General features: G+C 36.6%; 6 protein-coding genes across 7 annotated transcripts in view; 2 read left to right on the top strand and 4 right to left on the bottom strand.

Annotated features, from left to right (window-relative positions):
* LOC104783025 (trihelix transcription factor ASIL2-like) lies at nucleotides 105-2,078 on the bottom strand. Its single transcript, XM_010508103.1, has one exon. The coding sequence runs from the start codon at nucleotides 1,488-1,490 to the stop codon at nucleotides 291-293; it is 1,200 nt and encodes a 399-aa protein (XP_010506405.1). The 5' UTR covers nucleotides 1,491-2,078; the 3' UTR covers nucleotides 105-290.
* On the top strand, nucleotides 2,637-4,237 carry LOC104784406 (ankyrin repeat-containing protein NPR4-like). The gene is made up of 2 exons (XM_010509436.1): nucleotides 2,637-3,197; nucleotides 3,279-4,237. Exons 1-2 carry the CDS (start codon nucleotides 2,637-2,639, stop codon nucleotides 4,077-4,079), a joined length of 1,362 nt encoding a protein of 453 aa, XP_010507738.1. The 3' UTR covers nucleotides 4,080-4,237.
* Nucleotides 5,089-6,854, top strand: LOC104783026 (ankyrin repeat-containing protein ITN1-like). Its single transcript, XM_010508104.2, has 2 exons — nucleotides 5,089-5,743; nucleotides 5,920-6,854. The coding sequence occupies exons 1-2, from the start codon at nucleotides 5,162-5,164 to the stop codon at nucleotides 6,685-6,687; spliced, it is 1,350 nt and encodes a 449-aa protein (XP_010506406.1). The 5' UTR covers nucleotides 5,089-5,161; the 3' UTR covers nucleotides 6,688-6,854.
* Nucleotides 7,876-9,166, bottom strand: LOC104783027 (cyclin-U4-1-like). The gene is made up of 2 exons (XM_010508105.2): nucleotides 8,713-9,166; nucleotides 7,876-8,355 (listed from the first exon to the last, which is right to left on the bottom strand). Exons 1-2 carry the CDS (start codon nucleotides 9,051-9,053, stop codon nucleotides 8,094-8,096), a joined length of 603 nt encoding a protein of 200 aa, XP_010506407.1. The 5' UTR covers nucleotides 9,054-9,166; the 3' UTR covers nucleotides 7,876-8,093.
* On the bottom strand, nucleotides 12,766-14,740 carry LOC104783028 (probable WRKY transcription factor 12). Its single transcript, XM_010508106.2, has 4 exons — nucleotides 14,399-14,740; nucleotides 14,202-14,290; nucleotides 13,728-13,898; nucleotides 12,766-13,147 (listed from the first exon to the last, which is right to left on the bottom strand). The coding sequence occupies exons 1-4, from the start codon at nucleotides 14,639-14,641 to the stop codon at nucleotides 12,985-12,987; spliced, it is 666 nt and encodes a 221-aa protein (XP_010506408.1). The 5' UTR covers nucleotides 14,642-14,740; the 3' UTR covers nucleotides 12,766-12,984.
* The window catches only part of LOC104783029, a 5,145-nt gene continuing 2,000 nt past the window's right edge, over nucleotides 17,103-20,247 (bottom strand). The window contains exons 1-5 of one of the 2 annotated variants that reach the window (XM_010508108.2): nucleotides 19,052-19,507; nucleotides 18,572-18,967; nucleotides 17,967-18,059; nucleotides 17,733-17,872; nucleotides 17,103-17,651 (exon numbers count right to left, since the gene is read on the bottom strand). In XM_010508108.2, coding sequence (XP_010506410.1) covers nucleotides 17,204-17,651; nucleotides 17,733-17,872; nucleotides 17,967-18,059; nucleotides 18,572-18,967; nucleotides 19,052-19,480 — 1,506 coding nt within the window. In that variant the 5' untranslated portion in view covers nucleotides 19,481-19,507 and the 3' untranslated portion in view covers nucleotides 17,103-17,203. Of the gene's footprint in view, nucleotides 17,652-17,732; nucleotides 17,873-17,966; nucleotides 18,060-18,571; nucleotides 18,968-19,051; nucleotides 19,508-20,247 lie in introns of those variants that run through there. The other variant, XM_010508107.2, reaches the window with a different exon arrangement.

The following is a 20,247-nucleotide window of genomic DNA, read 5'->3' on the forward strand; positions in this document are numbered from 1 at the left end:
ATTTAGATGACAATGAAAGGTTACTCCATTGACGTGACTTTCGAAGCTTTAATATCAAGATTTGTATCCTCTGTATATTAATGTCCGAAACGAACAATAAAAGATACTGAGGAACTCCCAATTTTATACACTTTATAATACAACATACATAAATTAAGCAGCAGGATACATTACTTAGTGTTAGAAAGATGCAATGAGCTAATAAAAGCTCTATCGATTTCTCTAGAAACCCTAGAATTGAAAATTTGAGAACACATAATTTTATGGCGCCTTTTAGAAGTCTTCTACTATCAATCAAGAGAGTCAGCAGCAGCCATTCTTCTTGCTTTCTTCTTCATCGTCTCCTCCGTATTCTCTGCAATGGTTTTAGAAAACGCTTCCACGATTCGTTGTTGCGATTCCAATATCATCTTCGTCCTCTTCATCTCTGTGTCCATCCTCATCGCTTCAATCTCTCTAGTCATCTCCATTCTCGTCTGCTCTGTTCTCAACATCGTATCTCCAAGCAGCTTAATCGCACTCGCTATCTCCACCATTGGATCATTACCACCATCATCATCATCATCCTCCTCCGTCTTCATCATCATCTCTCTCCCTCGCTTCCCTCCTCCTCCTCCTTCAGGAATTCTACCAACCCTAGCACTGTAACTAGATCCTCCTCCTGCTCCTGCTCCTAAACCACGACCAGGTCTCGGATTTGAACTCATCCCGGAACTCGGACTCGCCGTGTATTTCTGATCGATCTTACCGGGAAATCTCGGACCTGGCTGTGCTACACTCACTCCAGTCGGTATCCGAATTCGAATTCCGCCGCTACTACTACCAGATCCAGCCGTACCATTCCTATTAAAGAACCTCGGCGTCGTCCTTGCCACTGATCCTCTACCTCCTCCTCCGCCGTTTTTAAACTGATACCGAGCTGTGTAATTCCCGTCGTCGTCGTGATCCTCGTCGTCACCACTTTCGTTACCTTGTTTGATGATCTCTGGTCTATTCTCCATAGCTTCCATCCGCTTAAAATGAACCCAAGACGATATAAACCTCGCCACCGGCACAGATCTAGCTCTTTGGATCTCTGTGCGGTACCTTTTACGAAGCTTCTCCATCTTGTGACGGCACTGAACCGCTGTTTTCTTCGGCGTCACGTCCGGGCAACTAGTACCAACCGCTTCTGCGACTTCTTCCCAGTGATTCGCCTTGAGGTTTCCACGGTTCAGAGCGTACCATTTGTCTCTGTACCCGTCAATTAGCGCGACAGTCTCTTCAAGCGACCAGCACGGCGGAGGTAACCGCCTAGAGTTCTTAGACGCGGCGGAGGGGACGGAGGCGCTCTTCAGATCTGTGACGGAAACCGGTTCCGCTGAGGCATCGTCTTGAGCGGGAGATGATAATGATGGCGGGACGAGAGCTGACGGTGGAGACGACTGGATCCGAACCGGTGATGGATCCGGAATTGGATCGTGGTTCATCGGAGAATCCGGATCGGACATGGAACGGTATAGATGAAAAATATCAAAATCTGAGGAAAGAAAAATTCAGATCTCGTGAAGGAAGAGAAAAAGGCTGTGATGCGGATGGATGGCTATTCGCGGCGGCGATATCACGTAATATCGAGAAGAGATAAGGGAGAGAGGAAAAAGAGAGAGAGTGGAGGAGATGCGTAGGTTAAAAGGGTTGGTGGCGGAGGATAAGGTTAGATAGAAGCGTACATTAGCAGAAGAGTTGGTAATAATTAAGGAAGAAAGCCTTAAGCGGTGGTGGCGGAGGCGGGTGGTGGGGGCACACCGTCGTGGACGACACGTGGGGTAATAATGATATTTGTATCGGTGGAAAATAAAAAAGAGAAAAAGCGGCTGGTTTCGGGGATGAAGCCACCGAGGTCATGGTCATCATGGTTAAGGGGAGGCTAACGTGAGCCGTGTTTCACGGAGCCGGTAGGTGGCGTAGGGTAGACTTGCGAACCCGCTCTTGCCGTTTTTGTAACTGCTTTGCTTAATTATGTTTTTTTGGCCTCTTCTTCCCCACCTTTTGGACTCTTCTCTCTCTCTCTTGCTCTCTGGCGTTCTACTCCTTTTTTAGTAAAGTCATTTTGTTAATAAAATGTCAATGAGATTAGTGATTTTGTTGATTTTAGGCCTCAAATCATATCAAACACAATTTGTTGGATGGGCTTAAAACTTGAATTGGGCTATTATTATGCAACAAGGAATCTTACAAGTGGTAGGTAACACTTTTGTGTCTCAAGTTAGGTTTAGCAACTTGAGACATCTCTTTTGTCATATCGTTTGTTTGTGTGTGTTCTTAGGTTGATTATATATTTTGACAAAGGCTTCAATGTAAAAATGTCCTTGTCGTATGAATTTGACTTTTGGATTAATAAAATCAAGATTGTGTAAGACGTGGGGGAGTTTGACATGTTTTGTTTCTGTCTGACTGACTAAACATAGTTGAAAATCATATCTTGGACATCTGTTTTTAATGTTTCAAATCAAAGTCTTGCAAAAGAGGTGTTTTGACTTAGCAGAAAGAGAAATTTTTAATGTTTCAATCTCTTGCAAAGAGGTTTTTGACTTAGCAGAAAGAAGAGAGAAAACTTAACAGAGAGAGAGAGAGAGATGATGGAGAAGAATCCGTTAATGGAGGCTGCTCGAAAGGGAGATGTCGAGTATTTACTCCAATCAACGGAATCCGATCCTACTCTGCTCGAAGTTATTGTTGTGAACGGCGAAGAAACGCCGTTACATATTGCCTCCACGTACGGACACTTTAGTTTCGTAAGAGAAATCCTCAAACTAAGAGAGAGTCACGGAAGAGAATTGAATAAAGACGGGTTTACTCCTATGCATATAGCAGCATCCATGGGCCACGTTGAAGTCGTGAGAGAGCTTTTGGAGAAGCTAAGTGGTGAGATCTGTTTGATCAAAGGTAAAGATAGAAAGATTCCTCTTCATTACGCTGCTATGAGAGGAAGAGTTCGTGTTCTTGATGAGTTAGTGTCTGCAAATCCGAAGTCTCTTGAAGAAATCACTGCCCGTGGAGAGACAGTGCTTCATCTTGCGGTTAGGTACTATCAGTTCGATGGATTCGTTGTTTTGTTGGAACGTCTTGAGGAATTTGATAAGCTTTGTGTGTTAAACAAGCAAGACAACGGAGGGAACACAGTTTTACACTTAGCTGTTCAAAAACGACAGTATGAGGTACCAATCTTCTCTAACTTAAGTTGGTTTTCGAATTCGATTGTTGTTTTTTGCGGATTAATATGAGATTGCAATTTTCAGGTGATTGACTTGTTGCTTGGCTCTAAAAACACAATCCCACAAGATTTTATTGAAGTGAACTCTTTAAACTCCAATGGCTTGACACCTCTTGATGTGTTACTTCACTTTGGAGGTGAACCAGAAGACGTGGAGATTCATCAGATCCTCATTAAATCAGGAGCTGTAATATCAAGAGATCTCGACACAAGGCAAGCAACAACAACGACAGAAAATGAAACAAAAGCGTCAGAAGAATCCCTGATGACTCACAAGCAATGGCTAGATTACTTCAAGTACAAGAAAGACAGAGTCTCACCTAACGAAGTTCGCAACGTATTACTGGTTATCGCGATTCTGATAGCCACAGCGACTTATCAAGCCGTGCTAAGTCCACCTGGAGGTGTCTGGCAAGAAGATTACTGCATTGATGGATTCTGTCAATTAACTGACATAAAGGAAAACAAAATCAAACCGGTTTACTACGCAGGAACAACGATAATGGGATCAAAGAGTTGGATCTCTTACGGCATTTTCATCTTCTTAAACTCGGTCGGGTTTTTCACTTCTATTGAACTGATCTCTTTGCTCACAAAAGGTCTCCCTTTCTACCTTGAGCTGCAAGTTTCATTGACTGCTGTTGCCTTGACCTATGGATTCGCAATGGCTGCACTTTCTCCAAACTTCGGATTAGGCTTGTTCTTCATGGTGCTTTCTGTGGTATTACCTATCGCTGTAGCGAGAATCCCAAGTCTAATCAGAAAACATGCCAAGAAAATCAAAATCTATCCTCTAAGAAGCACTACTACCACAACCACCTCATAAAATCCCAAGTTACAGTCTCATATTCCAATTCCCCTCTCTCTTTTTTTGTCTATATACATATCTTGAGTTGGTTTGTGTTCTTGAGTAGTACATTTGAAGAAACATGAGTCTAAAAGTAAGTATTTTTGTTTTGTTTTGTCAGTATACCATTATTTGTAGAAGCTCTCACAAGTCAGAGTCTCTTAGCCTCTTTGGCTGTTTGAATGTGATTTCTGTATTGAACTAATCCCTTTACTTGTGTTAAATTTACCATGCATATTCAGGGTTTAGTGAATTAGTGTCAAATCATAAACTTTATAAAAGTTGAATCTTTATTTGCATAGCCCTAAAGTCTTTGAGAGGACGAAACAGAGATGCCATAAAAGAGGGGAATGATTGATGATCATTATGATGTCTGAACCAAGCATAATCAATTTTCACTGCTGAAAAATTAAAATTCTTGAGATTCAGACAAAACATCAGAAACAGAGCATTCATGAAACAGGGCAATGATTGATCAGGGTTAATCTTAAGTCAGTCAGGCCCGTTAATTTTCACCATCAACCCCAACGGCAACCAGTGTATGCAAGAATCTAATCCAGCCTGTGTCATACTCATATACCTCATGTTATTATTATTTTTTTGGTAATAAACCTCGTGTTAATTAAGCATAAGAAGTAAGGAATCTTCACGACAAACATGTCATGTGAGGACTTGTTTTCGAATCTCGATAGTGAAAGTGTTAACACTAGCTTTTAACTATTTTATTGCACTTGCTTTTTTCGATTAATGAGAAACACCCCAACAAATTGCCTTATTATTCGGTGATATCAATAAATTAGCTTATCTAGTGATACTGTATTAAGCTTTTCATCGGGTTTCTCTTATCTTCCGAGTAAAATAACTATGCCCGAATAACATAGTTTAAAATTCAATAATTAAAAACACGTAAGGTATTTTTACCAGGTTGCAAACTTAATCACTACACATTCTCTTCAGCTTACTTACTACTTAGTAGTATTATATATACAGGTATGTGTACTTGTCTGAATGTGGATAACTTTCATTAATAGATTGGATATTCTCTTGGGACTCAAGAAAGAATGGACCACAGATTGTTTGATGCAGCTCGTACGGGAGACATAACAACACTCAAGTTGCTCCTTCAAGAAGATCCTCTGCTTCTCGAGCGTCTCTCTCTTTCATCTCCTGAGAATCCTCTCCATGTCTCAGCTTTCACCGGCCAAGCCGCATTCACGGCGGAAATCTTGCGTCACAACCAAGGTTTAGCTCTGGAGCCGAACCTACAAGGGTTTAGCCCTCTTCATATTGCTTCAGCCTCAGGGAAAATTGAAGTTGTGAGAGTTCTCCTAAGTGTTGGCGAGAAACGTGATCTCTGCTTCTTGAAGGACAAAGACGGTTTGATTCCTCTTCACAGCGCAGCGCAGAGAGGAAGAATCGAGGTCATTAAAGAGCTGGTTTCCTCTTTCCCTGAATCTCTCGAGGAACAAACGGCTTTTCTTGAGACCCCTCTTCATGTTGCTGTTAAGAACAATCAAGTGGAAGCTACAAAGTTGTTGTTGCTAGAGATCAAGAACCGTGACACATCATGGGGGATCGTTAACCAGGAAAATCGAGAAGGCAATACAATCTTGCATCTTGCAACTCTTGGGAAACAGCTTCAGGCAAGTAGTTTCTTCTTCTTTACTCATCACTTACAAACCTAACCAAACTTTTATCTAGATAGTATCTTATTATATAAAACGAATATATCCATTGTTAACTTTGACAGTTTCACACTTGATCATGCATAAGCGTCAGTACTAATTGCTATATATTTCAATAACGTTGCTGTCTACAGATTGTGGAGATGTTGATAGGTGAGGAAGCAATACTACACGGATCGGTAGATGTAAACAAACAAAACAGAAGCTGGTTAACACCAAAGGATGTCCTCGACGTGGTTATTGAAACCGAAGGAGGAAGTGTTTCTGAAATGCACAGGATTGTTCAAATCTTTCAGACAGCTGAAGCAAGGAACGCAAATGAGAAACGTAAAAACCTTAAACCAATTGACCGTAGTAGAAACCCTTTACGTATGATAAAGAGGTATCTAGACTATGAGATTACTAATTCCACCCTTGAAAAGCGGGAAACTCTATTGGTTGTTGCGACACTCATAGCAACACTTACGTTCACTGGAGTCCTTCAGCCTCCAGGAGCTTTCAGAGGTGAAGACTCAAGTGGTGGTTCTGGCTCACAGAACAACAACAATACAACCCCAATCATAAACACCAATTTCGGTTCGAGGAACAGCACTGAAGGACAAGCAATCATGGCGGCCAGTACTGTTGACTTCACTCTCTACGCTACCTTCAACGCGATTGGCTTCTTCGCTTCGGTTACAATGATCTCGCTGCTCACTAAAGGGTTCCCTCTGAGAAATTGGATAAGGCTTTGCATTATCTCAATCGTGGCTATTTATCTGGTTGCAGTAGTCTACATAGCACCAAATGAGAAGACATTTTGGCTGGTGGTTCTAAGTGTATCGTCGCTCTTGGTTCTTCGTGAGTCTTATCTCTTCTTCAAATCATTGCTTAAAGCTTTTCGGGTTGCAAGGCGTCTCTAACTTTCTTTGTAATCGACTCATCTCAGTTCAATCATCTTTGTTGTTGTTTCTTTATCATCATATTTGCTTATGTATGTGTGTTTTTTTCTCTTTCTTTTTGTTCTATATTTATCATTGTAAAATGTAATCTTTTAAATGGGGTTTTCTCTCATATTTTTTCGTGTGAATTTGACTTTTTGAGATTTATAAAATTAATTAAATCATGAAGACGTAGAGGAGTTTTGAAATGTTCTGTTTCTCTAATGCTCTGACTTGACAAAGTCGAAATTTTTCATGTGTTTAACGTTGAACTCTCGTATGAAGGGTTTTGGACGTAGCAGAGAGAAAAGAGAGATGGAGAAGAATCCGTTAATGGAGGTGACAGATTCATCAGATTCTCTACAAAGCAGGAGCGGTAAGATCAAGAGATCTTAACACAATCAGTTCAGGTATTAGAGAATGGCTAGCTAGATCACTTGTGGTACAAGAAAGATAAAGTCTCACCTAACGAAGTTCGCAACGTGTTACTGCCTTACTGGTTATGGCGATTCTGATAGCCACAACGACTTATCAAGCCGTACTAAGTGCACCTTGAGGTGTTTGGCAAGAAGATTACTGCATCAATGGATACTGTCCAGTAACTGATCTTCAAATTCCAATTCCCCTCTCTTTTTTTCTATTCTACAAACTATCTTGATTGGTTTGTGTTCTTGACTGGTAGTATATTTAAAGAAACCTGAGTCAAAAAGTAAGTTTTTTTTATTTTTGTTTTGTTTTGTCAGTAAGCATTATTTGTAGAAGCTCTCACAAGTCACCGTCTCTTTTAGCCTATTTCAAGATCGGCTATTTGAATGTAATTTCTCTATCGTTACACTCTGTCGTCTCTGCTCTGCACATGTTCTTTTGTTCCCTTTATAGAACCAGAAACAACAAATCTTATTCACCAATCCCAATTATTGTACCTTGTATAACTTATTATTAACCCATGTTTCTGATCTGACATGGGTAAAATTTGAATATCAGACAAAACAAAACATAAACAATCATAACATATATATATATATATATATATATAAATCTCAGTTATGTATATATAAGTTTAGAGGGGTAACTAGTGACATTTAAATTCTATAGCCAAGCCAGTCTGTAAAGATGAATTATCCCATCTGTCCACATCTATATTACTAAATATATAAATATAGATAGAGATAGACAAGAACTTACTGGTTTGATTTTGAATTTTCTTATTTATTCTTAATCAGAGATTGATTAAGACAAGATAAGAGTCCCTGCCGACTAATCTCTACATCATCTACACAGATTCGTTAAAAATAAGAAAGGCGAAAATGATTAAAATGTTTTGGAAAAGAGACAAAAAAAGATTTTTTAAGATTTTTTGTTTGTTTTTTGGAATTTTGTTGAGAAACTCAAACAGCGAGTTGCTGTTTCTGATGAGAAGCTTCATCGTCATTGATGAAGGTAATGACAGATCTTGATGATGGGACAACAACGAGAGATAGAGGTTGAAGAAGAGTCATTTCCTTTTGAAGGTAAGTGAAGTAAGCGTGGAATGTGTTTGGCGTCACGTTTAACTCAAACCCTAACCCGAATAAGAAGTCCAGCTCTAGAAAATTCATCTCTTTCGTGCTTATTCCTCCCACTTTCGCGTAATACGCATTGTTGTAGTACCTGTTTCAAATTATCCAAATTAGTGAATCAATGTCAAGTCAGAAAACTTTATAAAAATTGAATCTTTATTTCACTGGACGGACGAAACAGAGTAGCCATAAAACAGGGGAGTGATTGATTGATTGATCATTATGATGTCTGAACAAAAAAAAATACTCAAGTTTCACTGTTCAAATCAAAGCTGTGGTTGAGAAAAACTAACTCAGATCAAAAATTAAAAAATTAAATGAAATTTATAGTTTTCTTGAAATTCAAACAAAACTTCAGAAACAGAGCAGTTACGAAACAGGGGACCATCCATTGAGGTTTTCTAACTGTGATAGTGAATTCTGAGCTCAATTCTTAAAATTGACTTACAGATCATCGAGGAATTTAGCAGCGACCATGACACTAGTGATGAGGAGACGATGAACGTTAAAGGAATTGATGGGAAGTGAAGGTTGTCTGTGAGTGAAACGGTCGAGATAAACGTAAGCCACGACGAAGCAAGAAGGACTACAATTCGCGTATTTGAAGATCCTCTCGAGATAGCTCTGGATCGTTATGGTCGGTCTACTCAGTCCGTGGAACACCGAGACCCTCTGTGACCGAGTCGTGACTCGTCTGGTCAGATCGTTCGACTCTGCAACTCGCTCTAGCAATGAAGATAAGAATGCTATTAGCTTCGACATTACACTTGGATTCTCAAGTTCCGCCATTTTTTTTGTGTGTACGAGAAATAGAGAGAGAGAGAGAGAGAAAGAGAACTTGTTTGTGTGATGAGATGGAGAAGAGTCTTCTTCTCTTTGCTCTGCTCTGTTGTTAATGGCGTGTGTTTAAGTTGGTCGTTATATTGGGTAGTTATTATGTATTTTTTATTTTTATTTTAGTAAATTAGTGTAATTATTTTAAGTTTTTTATCCAATTTAAATTTTAGAAATGTGTCGCTTTTGAATTTTTCAGTTGTGTTATACATTCATTAGTCATTTACTCAAATTGTTCTATCACCGTCGGCGGTGGAACCCAAAAAAACCAAAATGAATAAATAAATAACTCATTAGTATATGGAACAGAAAAGGAAAAGTGGGGTTTTTATAAAAGAAGTTGAGTTAATGATTTATTGAATTTGAAAACTTAAGTTCTAATAAGAGGGAAACATAATTAATACATCAAACAAGATATATCAAATCGAAGGAGATAAACGTATATATCCTAATTAATGTTTATGAAACTATGTAATGTGATTAATTTGGGATAATTCATACGTTGAAAAAAAATATATACGGGAGTATTATGTAAATTACGAGAAAGATGTATGATTTGTCTTAATTTTTTTTATTTGTAATGTGGAGATGGGATCCCATACTCATCATGTTACATGACATGTGGAAGAAATTTATTTAAATTTAGAAAGTCACGACGATAGTGATCTAACGAAATGCATGTGTTTCTAATAATGTGTGAATCAATTCCCATCTGGTAACATCAAATTTAATCCTTTCTTTATAACCCCCCAAAAGAAAAGAAAAGAAAAAATTGATAGCTAGGAAAAGAAAAGATATAAGATCTAAAATACATAGTAGATCGATCTAAATCTAAGATGCAAAGTAAGACAGCTAATTTGGACGCATTTAGACAAAGTTCTAAGAACTGCAAACCCAAAAAGTTTAAAAGACCAACACACACACAAAAAAAAGAGGTTTCACGTTAAGATCTTTTTTTTTTACTTTACTTTACAGACCACGATATGTCAACTTGTGCGATCAATGATCATCCCCTTTGGAACGTTTCAAATTTAATCGTGCTTACCGAAATGGAAATACGAGGAACACAGCGTCGTGACCTAGATTATCGCATTTTCAAATACTGGTTCTCTACTTCTTTTTTTCTTTGTATAGAGTTACATTTTTCATGGTTTGTAAGTACTTCACCATGCTACGTACGTAATATGCAATCGAATGATGCATTTTTCTAATAACGTTAGTAATTATCCGAATACCATTAAATATCAAACATCAAAAATATTGTTCATCCACTCATGATCTACTACAAACTGAAGTAGACAAAATTTTACTACTACAAGGTTTATATGCTTGTATAATGTACCTGCATTATTTGTATTTATTTGGGGTTTTTGTATGATGCAAGTACTGATCGTATACTTGATTAGTACCTGAACTTACAAAAAAACAACTAATTAAACATGACAGCCAGGTTAGATGTTAACTGATTGGGATTGGAGTGATGAAAAAGTAAAGCATATCTCGTGAGAGAACCAAGAATAAAGAGATCTTTATCGTAGTAAATACTGTAGTTTTTTGTTTGGAGCATTTGGGGATCATCAATAACTGCGTAACGTGTCTCTCGCGTCTCGTATCTTTTTCATACCCAATTTCCATGTGCTACTCCATGTGACCCTCCCCATCTTTCAAATACTCTCATTTTAGTTATCAACAAAATAAAATTTAAAAAGATTAAAATAATAATATAATTCACATTATTTACGTTTTATGATACATTTAAATATTGATATATAGTATACGCCTAGTCTAGTCAATGCATAAATTTTTGTCTTTGAATCATAGAAGGATGGACCACATTTCTTGGTTGCATATGTACAGTTTTTTTAAAATTCCGATTTCATTTGTGAACTTAAAGTTTATTTTATTCGAAAGAAGCATTTTTTATTTTCTTCTACAAGCCAATTCTTTTGTTTGTTCTTCAAAATATACTATTTAAATCATACCAAATCATATATATTTGTTTGTTGAGGATTTTATGAAGATATTGACCAATCCATTTTTATTTGGTGGGCCTAACTAATACATATCCCATTTCATCTTATGTTGCATACGACATTTTTCTTATAAATATCCTCGAAAAATAAATAAACCAAAATCGTTGTGGTTTAGAAATTAGAAGGAGAAACAAACATTGTCGGTGTTGTTGCCTTCCTTACACAAAAGGGCCCAAGAAGCAAATTATGCACATCACGATCAAAGAGGGACAAAACAACAAAAATTTAAGTTTCGTTCATATATTTTACCACTTCACGATTATCTTTTGAACCGATTATGGGCCTAACACAGGCCGTTTATTGCCTATGATTCTACTTTCCTAAAAACCCCAATGGTAAAGAAAAAGTATTTGTAATGTTGAGATCCGAGAATGAAAAAATAGATCTTTACTAGTATATAATAATGTTTGATTGAAAGATAAAACCCAAAAAAATCTAGTAAAATATCTCTTTTACTTTCCCCAAAAACCAATTATATAGAAAGTTTTGTAACGTTGATCCAAGAGAAAACAAAGAATGATCATAATAATGTTGAAATGAAGATAAACGAAAACAAATCTATACATCAGATCATAGATCTTTCCTTTTGTCCCTCAAGGTTCCATGCATGATGCCATGATGTTGCTATTGGTTGAGGGAATCAATACCCTATAATTCTTACTAAAATCCAAAAGAAAAAAAAAAAAGAACTTTACGTTTCTTCCTCTCTTTTACTTGAAAAAAGTTTATTATTCCATTAAGATCATAATATAATGAGAAGTGTGTTAAACATATCGTGTAATAAGAGGTGGACCAATATATAATGTATGTACAAAAAGCGAAAGATGTGTCAGGGCACAAAATAGGTGGCTTACTCAGTTTACTCACACTCCACTTGTGTCTGGCACACATGATAAGCAGCGAGTCACATGCCCTGACTCAGTTTCAGCGACTTGGGCATTCGCCATTTAATATGCTTTTTAACATCTATAAATATATATACAACAAGTAACCATCTCAACGTATAATAATCAAATAAAGTTGTATATTTCTTAACGATTTTTTGCACTTAAGTAGAGCGAAGAAAAGAGGATGTCGTCTATAGTGTTTGACTTGGTTCTCTATTACAATGGTCACAATGCATTTTCATCTTTCAAGAACGAAGGTGATGATGACGACGATGTAATCTATGATTACGCTCCGGCTGCATGATTCAATCATCTATAGTATAACATCTTCATCATTAGGCGAGAGAGGGAGAGAAGTTTTCTAGCTAGCTAGATTATACCCTAATTTTAAATAACAATGTGATATATATAGACCATGTGTGCTAGTTAATTTGTAGCTAGGTTGGCTTGAGTGTTGTTACTACTTGTAGTTGAAAACTTTTGACCTTTGTTCCTTTTTGGTGTTTTTTCTTATGGCTCACATATAAAACTACAGTAGTTATATCGTATCAGAATTGGGAACATATAACATGTCTAAACAAACCGTGGTTCGAGTATTCATTTTACTATTAAAGAAAAAATCATGCACCTATATAATGTGGTCTTCATCTGATAAGTATTTTGCTTCAGAATCACTTTAACAAAATTTAATTTCTTTCCACCGCGTCAAAACTCAAAAAATCTATCACACTGAAAGTTTTTAACCAAAATGAACAACCAAAGTTCAATATATTACTATTACATATCATGTATACCATAAGTCTATATGCAACAAGTCAAGAATATGTGTATAATAACTGATGACATGCTCATGAAGAATACATGCAATATCAAATAGCTAGGCAATATATCACACATCTGTATGTGCATATATATATTTAGATATCTGTCTATATATAGATATAGATTGAGAGAGAGAGAGAGAGGTTAAAAAGAAGAGATACAATCATGGTCAGGAGAAGTGGAGTCATCAGAGGGAATGTGGTTGTGACGACCTTCGTATGTAGTAATCACCATTCTACAATCTTCCGACAGTCGCTCCACTCTCTTCTTCACCCTACAGTTGTTGTGTGTGCATCTGTAATAACTCCTGTATATATATTTCCACATTTATTTTCTTTCACTAGTAGTACACATCATTTGACGCAAATAATAAGATTATTCAATTAAACATACAAAATAACAAACGTGTGAAATTATGCAAAAAAGATAGTTGGAAATATGTGTATATCACATGGCACAATAAAATTAAAAAGAGGTAAAAATAGAAAATATTGTTTGCATTCTTAATGATGATGATGACAGCCCTCGAGGGACGTACGGTACGATACATACTAAATTAAACTGCAACCTACGTTCTACATACAATAAATATTCTAAATAAATATGAAATACATATGTACGTATAAGAAGGTATAAACAGTCATGCCTAGTACTTGAGCAGTTGAGCTAAGGTTCCACATGAGTCTAATGAGAGAATATAATGATGCACCAAAAATTAAGTTCCTCACCTCAGCTTTTACGAAACTATCAATCATGCATCAATAGATGTGATTATACGATCGAGTATCTAAGTAAGCAAATGTTACATTAGGAAACTATTGTAAAGTTAATTAAGACTAATAGGGTTGATTAGTCAGTCACATATATGTGGTGGTGTTAAAAACTACCTGGGATGAAGGCTGTTCTTGACAACTTTCTGACCATATTTACGCCATTTGTAGCCATCGTCGAGAACATCAACGTCGCTTTTTGTTTGGAAACAGAATCTTGGCTCTCTAAGTTTTCTCCTTATCTTCACTTTGTTCTTCATATCTCCACTCCCACTACTTGATCTCCACCTGCAAATACAATAACTCTTATGATGTATTAGAAACATTATTTTTACCTTAATTAAGAAGGTTTAATCTAATAATTATGTCATAAGTCTTTGTGTATATAGAGAGTTAATAACTCTATTGAAACTCAACAAATTGCAGGAGGAATGTTGAAGATACCGAAAACATTGGATAGAAAAAAAAAAGGAAATATAAATTCATAACTTTATTGATTAGTTATTGATGAAAAAAACGAAGAAGGATTCACGGCGAAGAAAAAAAAAAGTAGAAAAAGGATTCATCTTCGAATCTAATGAGATAGATTACCAAGAGTTAGAATGAGCATCATTGTTAGTTCCTCCCCTAAAATTCTCCTGGTCATCATTAACCACCTTTGATCCCAAGGGTCCTCCACCCTACAAAAATCATATTAAACTTTCCAAATTAAGATCAATCAAACAATAGTTAAAATACAAATAATCAAGATCATCATATATATGTGTATAGAAAGAGAGATCAAAGACCTGAAGATTATTAGAAAACCCTAGAGGTGTATGAGTAGTAGTACTAGAGGAAGGGTTGTGAATGGGGAAAGAAGGAGAAGAGAGAGAAGATGAAGAAGAAGAAGAAGAGAAAAAGGTTAACACATTGGTTTCTTCAAAAGGAATGAGGAAGTTCATATTCTCTTGAATCGTCGTCGTCGACGATGTTACTTGGTGTAGATCGTAATTATTGACTACTACTCTTCTTCCTCCTCCTCCTTCCATTGTTTTTATTCTTAAATCTTTCCTGTTCTTTTTTTCTTTTGTTGACTATTGTGTATCAAATTGAAATAGTGTATGACACTTATTTTTCTTTTTTATAAATATGATTAAAGCTATAAATGTTACTTCGACGGTTTATCTTCTCTTGCTTTCATATAGAAGGGTAGGGTTTCGTATGTATGTCCCCCACACGTGTCAAAGACCCTCCAAGCATATCATTTGTACCATTCGTGTCTTCTTTGGCAGTCAACTTCATGTGAAGGTGTTCTATAATGTTTATAGATCATATCGCTAACAAAACTAAAATCCATTCCATTATATATTTTTAATTTACGACTCTTTCCAACGATTCTACAATATATTGATAATGATGTTCCGAATGTATTATTCCTATCACCGCTTATTGTCTACTTAATTAGATGATTAACGACTCTACTTTCATTTGTTTACGCAAGTAACTTACATCGTTAATTATAAACCTAACCATTCCATAATGAGGCCAAAAGAAGGTTGGGAGTTTTGAACTATTATCATGATCAGCTTTCTGAAGCAACCTAAGGAATCAAAAACCTTTTTATTTTATTTTTTATGTTCAAACAGGAATCAAAAACCTAAGAAATTCATATGGCGTAAAGATTTTTATCTTAATAAATTTAACAAATTTGGGATGTTTTATTTATTAAATAAATAAAGGAACACATTTTTCGTTTCACATGCCAATTTAAAATTTTTGGAGATGTAGAGAGAGAGAAAATTGTCAAGAAGGTAATCGAGTGTGGTGGAGGTACATCAAAGCTTCCATCCATCTCAAGATGTGTCCTAAAGCTGATGATGGAAACGACACCCACAAAAGTTACCTCTTCCCAAAATCATGTCGAATCCACCTTCCTAATTTTTTTTTTTTTGTAAATTAATCCCAATAATTTTCATTAGCATATGTTTACATCATTTATTGAAAAGTCACAATTAACAATAAATTATGCATTACAATGTTTCGAAAACCAAAACTCGGTAGACATTATCAATCAGATTACCCAAAACATCTAAACATTGTTCTCTCATCTATTTATACTGATTGTATAATTATCGACCCAATTAATCGGCTGAATATAATTGGTTGATCATTTAAATCCGATTACTATTTAACTCTTTGTAGATTACTAACTAACTAAACTAAATCAAATCTATCTTATATATATATATATAATCATCGTTACATGATAATTGTATTTTCAAACGTGTGGTGTGTAAAACAAAATGATTTCTTACTGTGATAACTGATAACTACACACAACAACACATAAACACCCCAGGAAAAGAGCCGGCCAACTTCCTCCACAATAGCAACACAAAGCAACAACGACTAATATAACATTTTTTAATCTTCTTTTTTGACAAACCATATAAAACATGACGACTGAGGTGGATTAAATTTTACCTTTTTTTATTTAACCGGTCCAATCTATTCCGTAATTAACTATCATCATAAGGAGGAACACTTGCTTAAATAGCCATTAAAGAAATTAAAATAGATTACCATCAGATTATTATTGATCTTATGATTACCGAGTTACCGACACCAAGAGTATCGTTGGTTTTCAGGTAGAAAAAAATTATTTGTGCATGTATGAAAACTATCGCTTTACTAAAGCTTTAGTTTTCTTTTCTTTCTAAGTTGTAAACACAAACACAAGATATAAATATCGAAACGTTTTCCTTCTGAAAAATGATTTTGATAAAAATAAAACTTTATATTATGTTAGATGTAAACATAATCAAAAATATACAAATGAGAGGGGAGGACATTTGATTAAATTGTAAGATCATAGTTTGAGAAAAGAGACAAAGAGAGACATATATATTAGTAAAGGTTAACAATTAACATAATAGGGGGATGAATTCCATGCAACAATGATTACACGTTTCAATCAAATCCGTAAGGAATTTCCAAATTTAATGATGGTGAGATTTCTCTAAGGCATCTTTTTTTTTTTTTCTCTCTTGTAGGTTCCCACTTTGTCTCCCCTCTTCCATTCTCCTTTCGTTTTCTTTTCTTCATTCCATTTTTTTTTCTTTTACTTCTTTGAAATTCAAAGTGTAGGTGAAAAGACGAGCTTGTCAGTTGTATATATACACACCTAAAGATCAGTTTAGTTATCAAACACAAAAGGAGTTTAACATTCGTTACTATTTATAGTTTGTTTATCACGGATTCTAATATTTTGTTTTTTACTCTAAAATCAAACTTTGTGGATTTATCCAGCTAAGCTAACAAAGGAAGTAATGAATTATGTGGGTAACTGGTAAGATCCAGTGGGTAATAAACCCTAGCCCCAATTTTTTAAATTTCAGGCCCAATTGGCCTATCAAGCAAATTACCAAGTTGGGGCACAAGTTCAATAAACTTTCTCCGGAGGAACTTACGCCGCCGGCATAAGTACGGTGGTTTAAATGGTGACGTCCATTAGTAAAAAAGACAATTTTATTGCTTTACCAAAAACATCGGCTACTGTTACTTATATGTACTTATGAGTAAACAAACATAAGTCTGAAACAGAGGATCTTTTACTTGGGTTCTTCTGTCCATCGTCTCTTCATTTCGGATTTGGATCTAACTTCTTTAAGATTCCCATCCAAATCATAGTCTCTCTCCATCACAAGATTGATCCCTTCATCTGAATACCACCCAACTCCAACGCACAACACTCCATCTTTCTTCACATCCACGTAAGCAGTCACACCACCTGGTAGCCACATCACGGACACATCTTGCATATCAATCATCTCTTCCTCTCCAAACGACACATATGTTTCCGGCAAATTCCTTCTCTTCAGGGCTTCTGTGCACAAGTACACAACTGGAGTGCTTTCACCTGGCTGCTCGAATTCGGCTTCATCTCCATAGAGAGGAGTTGCACTTACTTCAAATACTTTCCATGATCCTGTCAGTTCTGATGGTTGTATACGTTTCCTCTGTGAGAATGGTTTTAACTCCAATGGTGCGTCGTTGTCACTGAGACATGAACCACTTAGGGTCAGAGACGACACTGACATACCATAGAGAAGAATGATAAATCACAGGTCGCGGAGTTACCTTTGTTCTTCATAATTTGAAGGACTAACCCACTGTTCCTCATAAACACCAACTCTCATTATCTGTATATCTGCGCCACCATTGGCGAATTCTATTGTGTGGACTACTCTCAGTCTCTTATGACAACCCTTCACCAAACACTGGACAAGAAGGAGCAATGAGCCAATTCTTCTCTCTTAAAATGCGGAAAAGGACCAAACTTGACAATATTAAAATAGACCAAAATAGACATACCTGTTCAAACTTGAAAGTTGGAGTGAGGTAATAGTTCGATTCACTCATCTCCCCAACAGGGATTGTAACTGGACCTCTGGAATACGATCCATCCTGCGTATCACACAAATGGAAACATTAAGGGATGAAACCTAGACAATGCAAAAAATCCGATTCTAACCCCACCACCACAAAGACAATGGCCTTGAATGGCTGTAGATTTTAAAAGTGTTTTTGGTTTTAGATTTTTCAAAAATCTACTTTAAAGCCAATCAAGATTATGAAAAAATCAGATTTACTAAAAATTAGGGAATCCAGATTTTAAGAAAAACCAAAATCTATGTTTTACTAGTTTTTCATTTTCAAGCGTGATTTGAATTCTTTTTTCTGTTTTTCTTTTTTTAATAAATTTTTAACATAAAATCTAAAAACCATAAACCAAAATCTAAAATCTAAAAAATAGAAACTAGAATTCAAAAACCACTTAAAAACTTGTAAACATTCATGGCCAATAACAACATCCATTATCTCAGCCAAAAGAAGGGAGAATGCGAGCTATACTAGTAGCTTCCATGAAAACTATGTAAGAGAGATGATCAACCAATGGTTCTAAGATTGAGCCATACCTCAAAGTAAACGAGGCCAGGCTCGTCTACCATAGAATCCTCTTCCATGATATCACTTGCTTTTAAGTTGAAAGACTCAAACTTAGGCAAACGGCTATCTACACCAGTGTGATCAACCAATATCTCCTCTTTACTCTCACCAATCTGGAAAAACTCTCCATGAGGATTCAAAGTAACCCAATTGATCTTCCTCTGTATCTCAGACTCTGTAGTAGAATGAGATGACAAAGCTTCAATCTTAGTAAGAGTATAACAATCATAAAGACTCTCATTCTTCTTCCCAATTTCAATAGGTTCCATCTGTGCAGTAATTGGAGAGAACACAGCTCCTACACCTTTCCAAATCCCACTTACACTACTCGCAAACGTCCTCCAAACTGGCTTAATCACAGGTTCCTAAGAAATCAAATTCATCAATTTCTAATCACAATACAGCTAATTTCACAGACGAAATCTGAGAAATTGAAGAAATACGAAAACCTGGGTTTGAAGAACAGTCTCAGATTCGATCAACATCGTCCCCGAAACCAAAACCCTACCATGTTTACCCTTCCTTCCTCCTCCACCTAACCTCTTCCCTCTTCTTCTTCCCTTTGGCTTCACCTTACGCTTATCCTTCTCCGCCATTTCGTTATCTACGCTCCATGTATTCTCTTTGTTACCTTTCATAGTCACTTTCCCTTTGTTTCCCGCCGGACGGCTATTTCCGTCGTTTGGTCTGGATCCCTGCGCCACGATTTTTCTCTCGCCGGCATTGTTTCGCCGCCGGAGATTGCAGATTGAAGGAACAAGAAGAGCGTTTTGAAATCCAAAGCATAGATTGTGGTTGTGACATGAGAGTGGAGAAGAAGAAGTGAAGCTTTTGCAGAGATGGAGAGATGGCGTTTGCATCGTTTTCTGGAGAATCATATCGAAGAAGATGAGAGAAACACAAAATTTACTTCGATCGCGTTGAAAACAATATTGATAAATAAATGGGCCGTCATTACAGAATTAAGCCCATAATATTTAGAAGTAGATAAATCTTTGATACANGTGCAGTAATTGGAGAGAACACAGCTCCTACACCTTTCCAAATCCCACTTACACTACTCGCAAACGTCCTCCAAACTGGCTTAATCACAGGTTCCTAAGAAATCAAATTCATCAATTTCTAATCACAATACAGCTAATTTCACAGACGAAATCTGAGAAATTGAAGAAATACGAAAACCTGGGTTTGAAGAACAGTCTCAGATTCGATCAACATCGTCCCCGAAACCAAAACCCTACCATGTTTACCCTTCCTTCCTCCTCCACCTAACCTCTTCCCTCTTCTTCTTCCCTTTGGCTTCACCTTACGCTTATCCTTCTCCGCCATTTCGTTATCTACGCTCCATGTATTCTCTTTGTTACCTTTCATAGTCACTTTCCCTTTGTTTCCCGCCGGACGGCTATTTCCGTCGTTTGGTCTGGATCCCTGCGCCACGATTTTTCTCTCGCCGGCATTGTTTCGCCGCCGGAGATTGCAGATTGAAGGAACAAGAAGAGCGTTTTGAAATCCAAAGCATAGATTGTGGTTGTGACATGAGAGTGGAGAAGAAGAAGTGAAGCTTTTGCAGAGATGGAGAGATGGCGTTTGCATCGTTTTCTGGAGAATCATATCGAAGAAGATGAGAGAAACACAAAATTTACTT

This window comes from Camelina sativa, chromosome 4 (genome assembly GCF_000633955.1).
Source record: "Camelina sativa cultivar DH55 chromosome 4, Cs, whole genome shotgun sequence".
NCBI classification, from domain to species: domain Eukaryota; kingdom Viridiplantae; phylum Streptophyta; class Magnoliopsida; order Brassicales; family Brassicaceae; genus Camelina; species Camelina sativa.

Bases quoted from the DNA above. Each gene is read 5' to 3' on its own strand.
- LOC104783028 (XM_010508106.2), bottom strand. From the start codon at position 14,641: ATGGAAGGAGGAGGAGGAAGAAGAGTAGTAGTCAATAATTACGATCTA. The intron at 13,899-14,201 runs GTAATCTATCTC...TTGTATTTGCAG, and splicing joins GATGCTCATTCTAACTCTTG to GTGGAGATCAAGTAGTGGGA. The intron at 13,148-13,727 runs GTAGTTTTTAAC...ATATATATACAG, and splicing joins AAGAACAGCCTTCATCCCAG to GAGTTATTACAGATGCACAC.
- LOC104784406 (XM_010509436.1), top strand. From the start codon at position 2,637: ATGGAGGCTGCTCGAAAGGGAGATGTCGAGTATTTACTCCAATCAACG. The intron at 3,198-3,278 runs GTACCAATCTTC...TGCAATTTTCAG, and splicing joins TTCAAAAACGACAGTATGAG to GTGATTGACTTGTTGCTTGG.
- LOC104783025 (XM_010508103.1), bottom strand. From the start codon at position 1,490: ATGTCCGATCCGGATTCTCCGATGAACCACGATCCAATTCCGGATCCA.
- LOC104783027 (XM_010508105.2), bottom strand. From the start codon at position 9,053: ATGGCGGAACTTGAGAATCCAAGTGTAATGTCGAAGCTAATAGCATTC. The intron at 8,356-8,712 runs GTAAGTCAATTT...AATTTGAAACAG, and splicing joins GCTAAATTCCTCGATGATCT to GTACTACAACAATGCGTATT.
- LOC104783026 (XM_010508104.2), top strand. From the start codon at position 5,162: ATGGACCACAGATTGTTTGATGCAGCTCGTACGGGAGACATAACAACA. The intron at 5,744-5,919 runs GCAAGTAGTTTC...TGCTGTCTACAG, and splicing joins CTCTTGGGAAACAGCTTCAG to ATTGTGGAGATGTTGATAGG.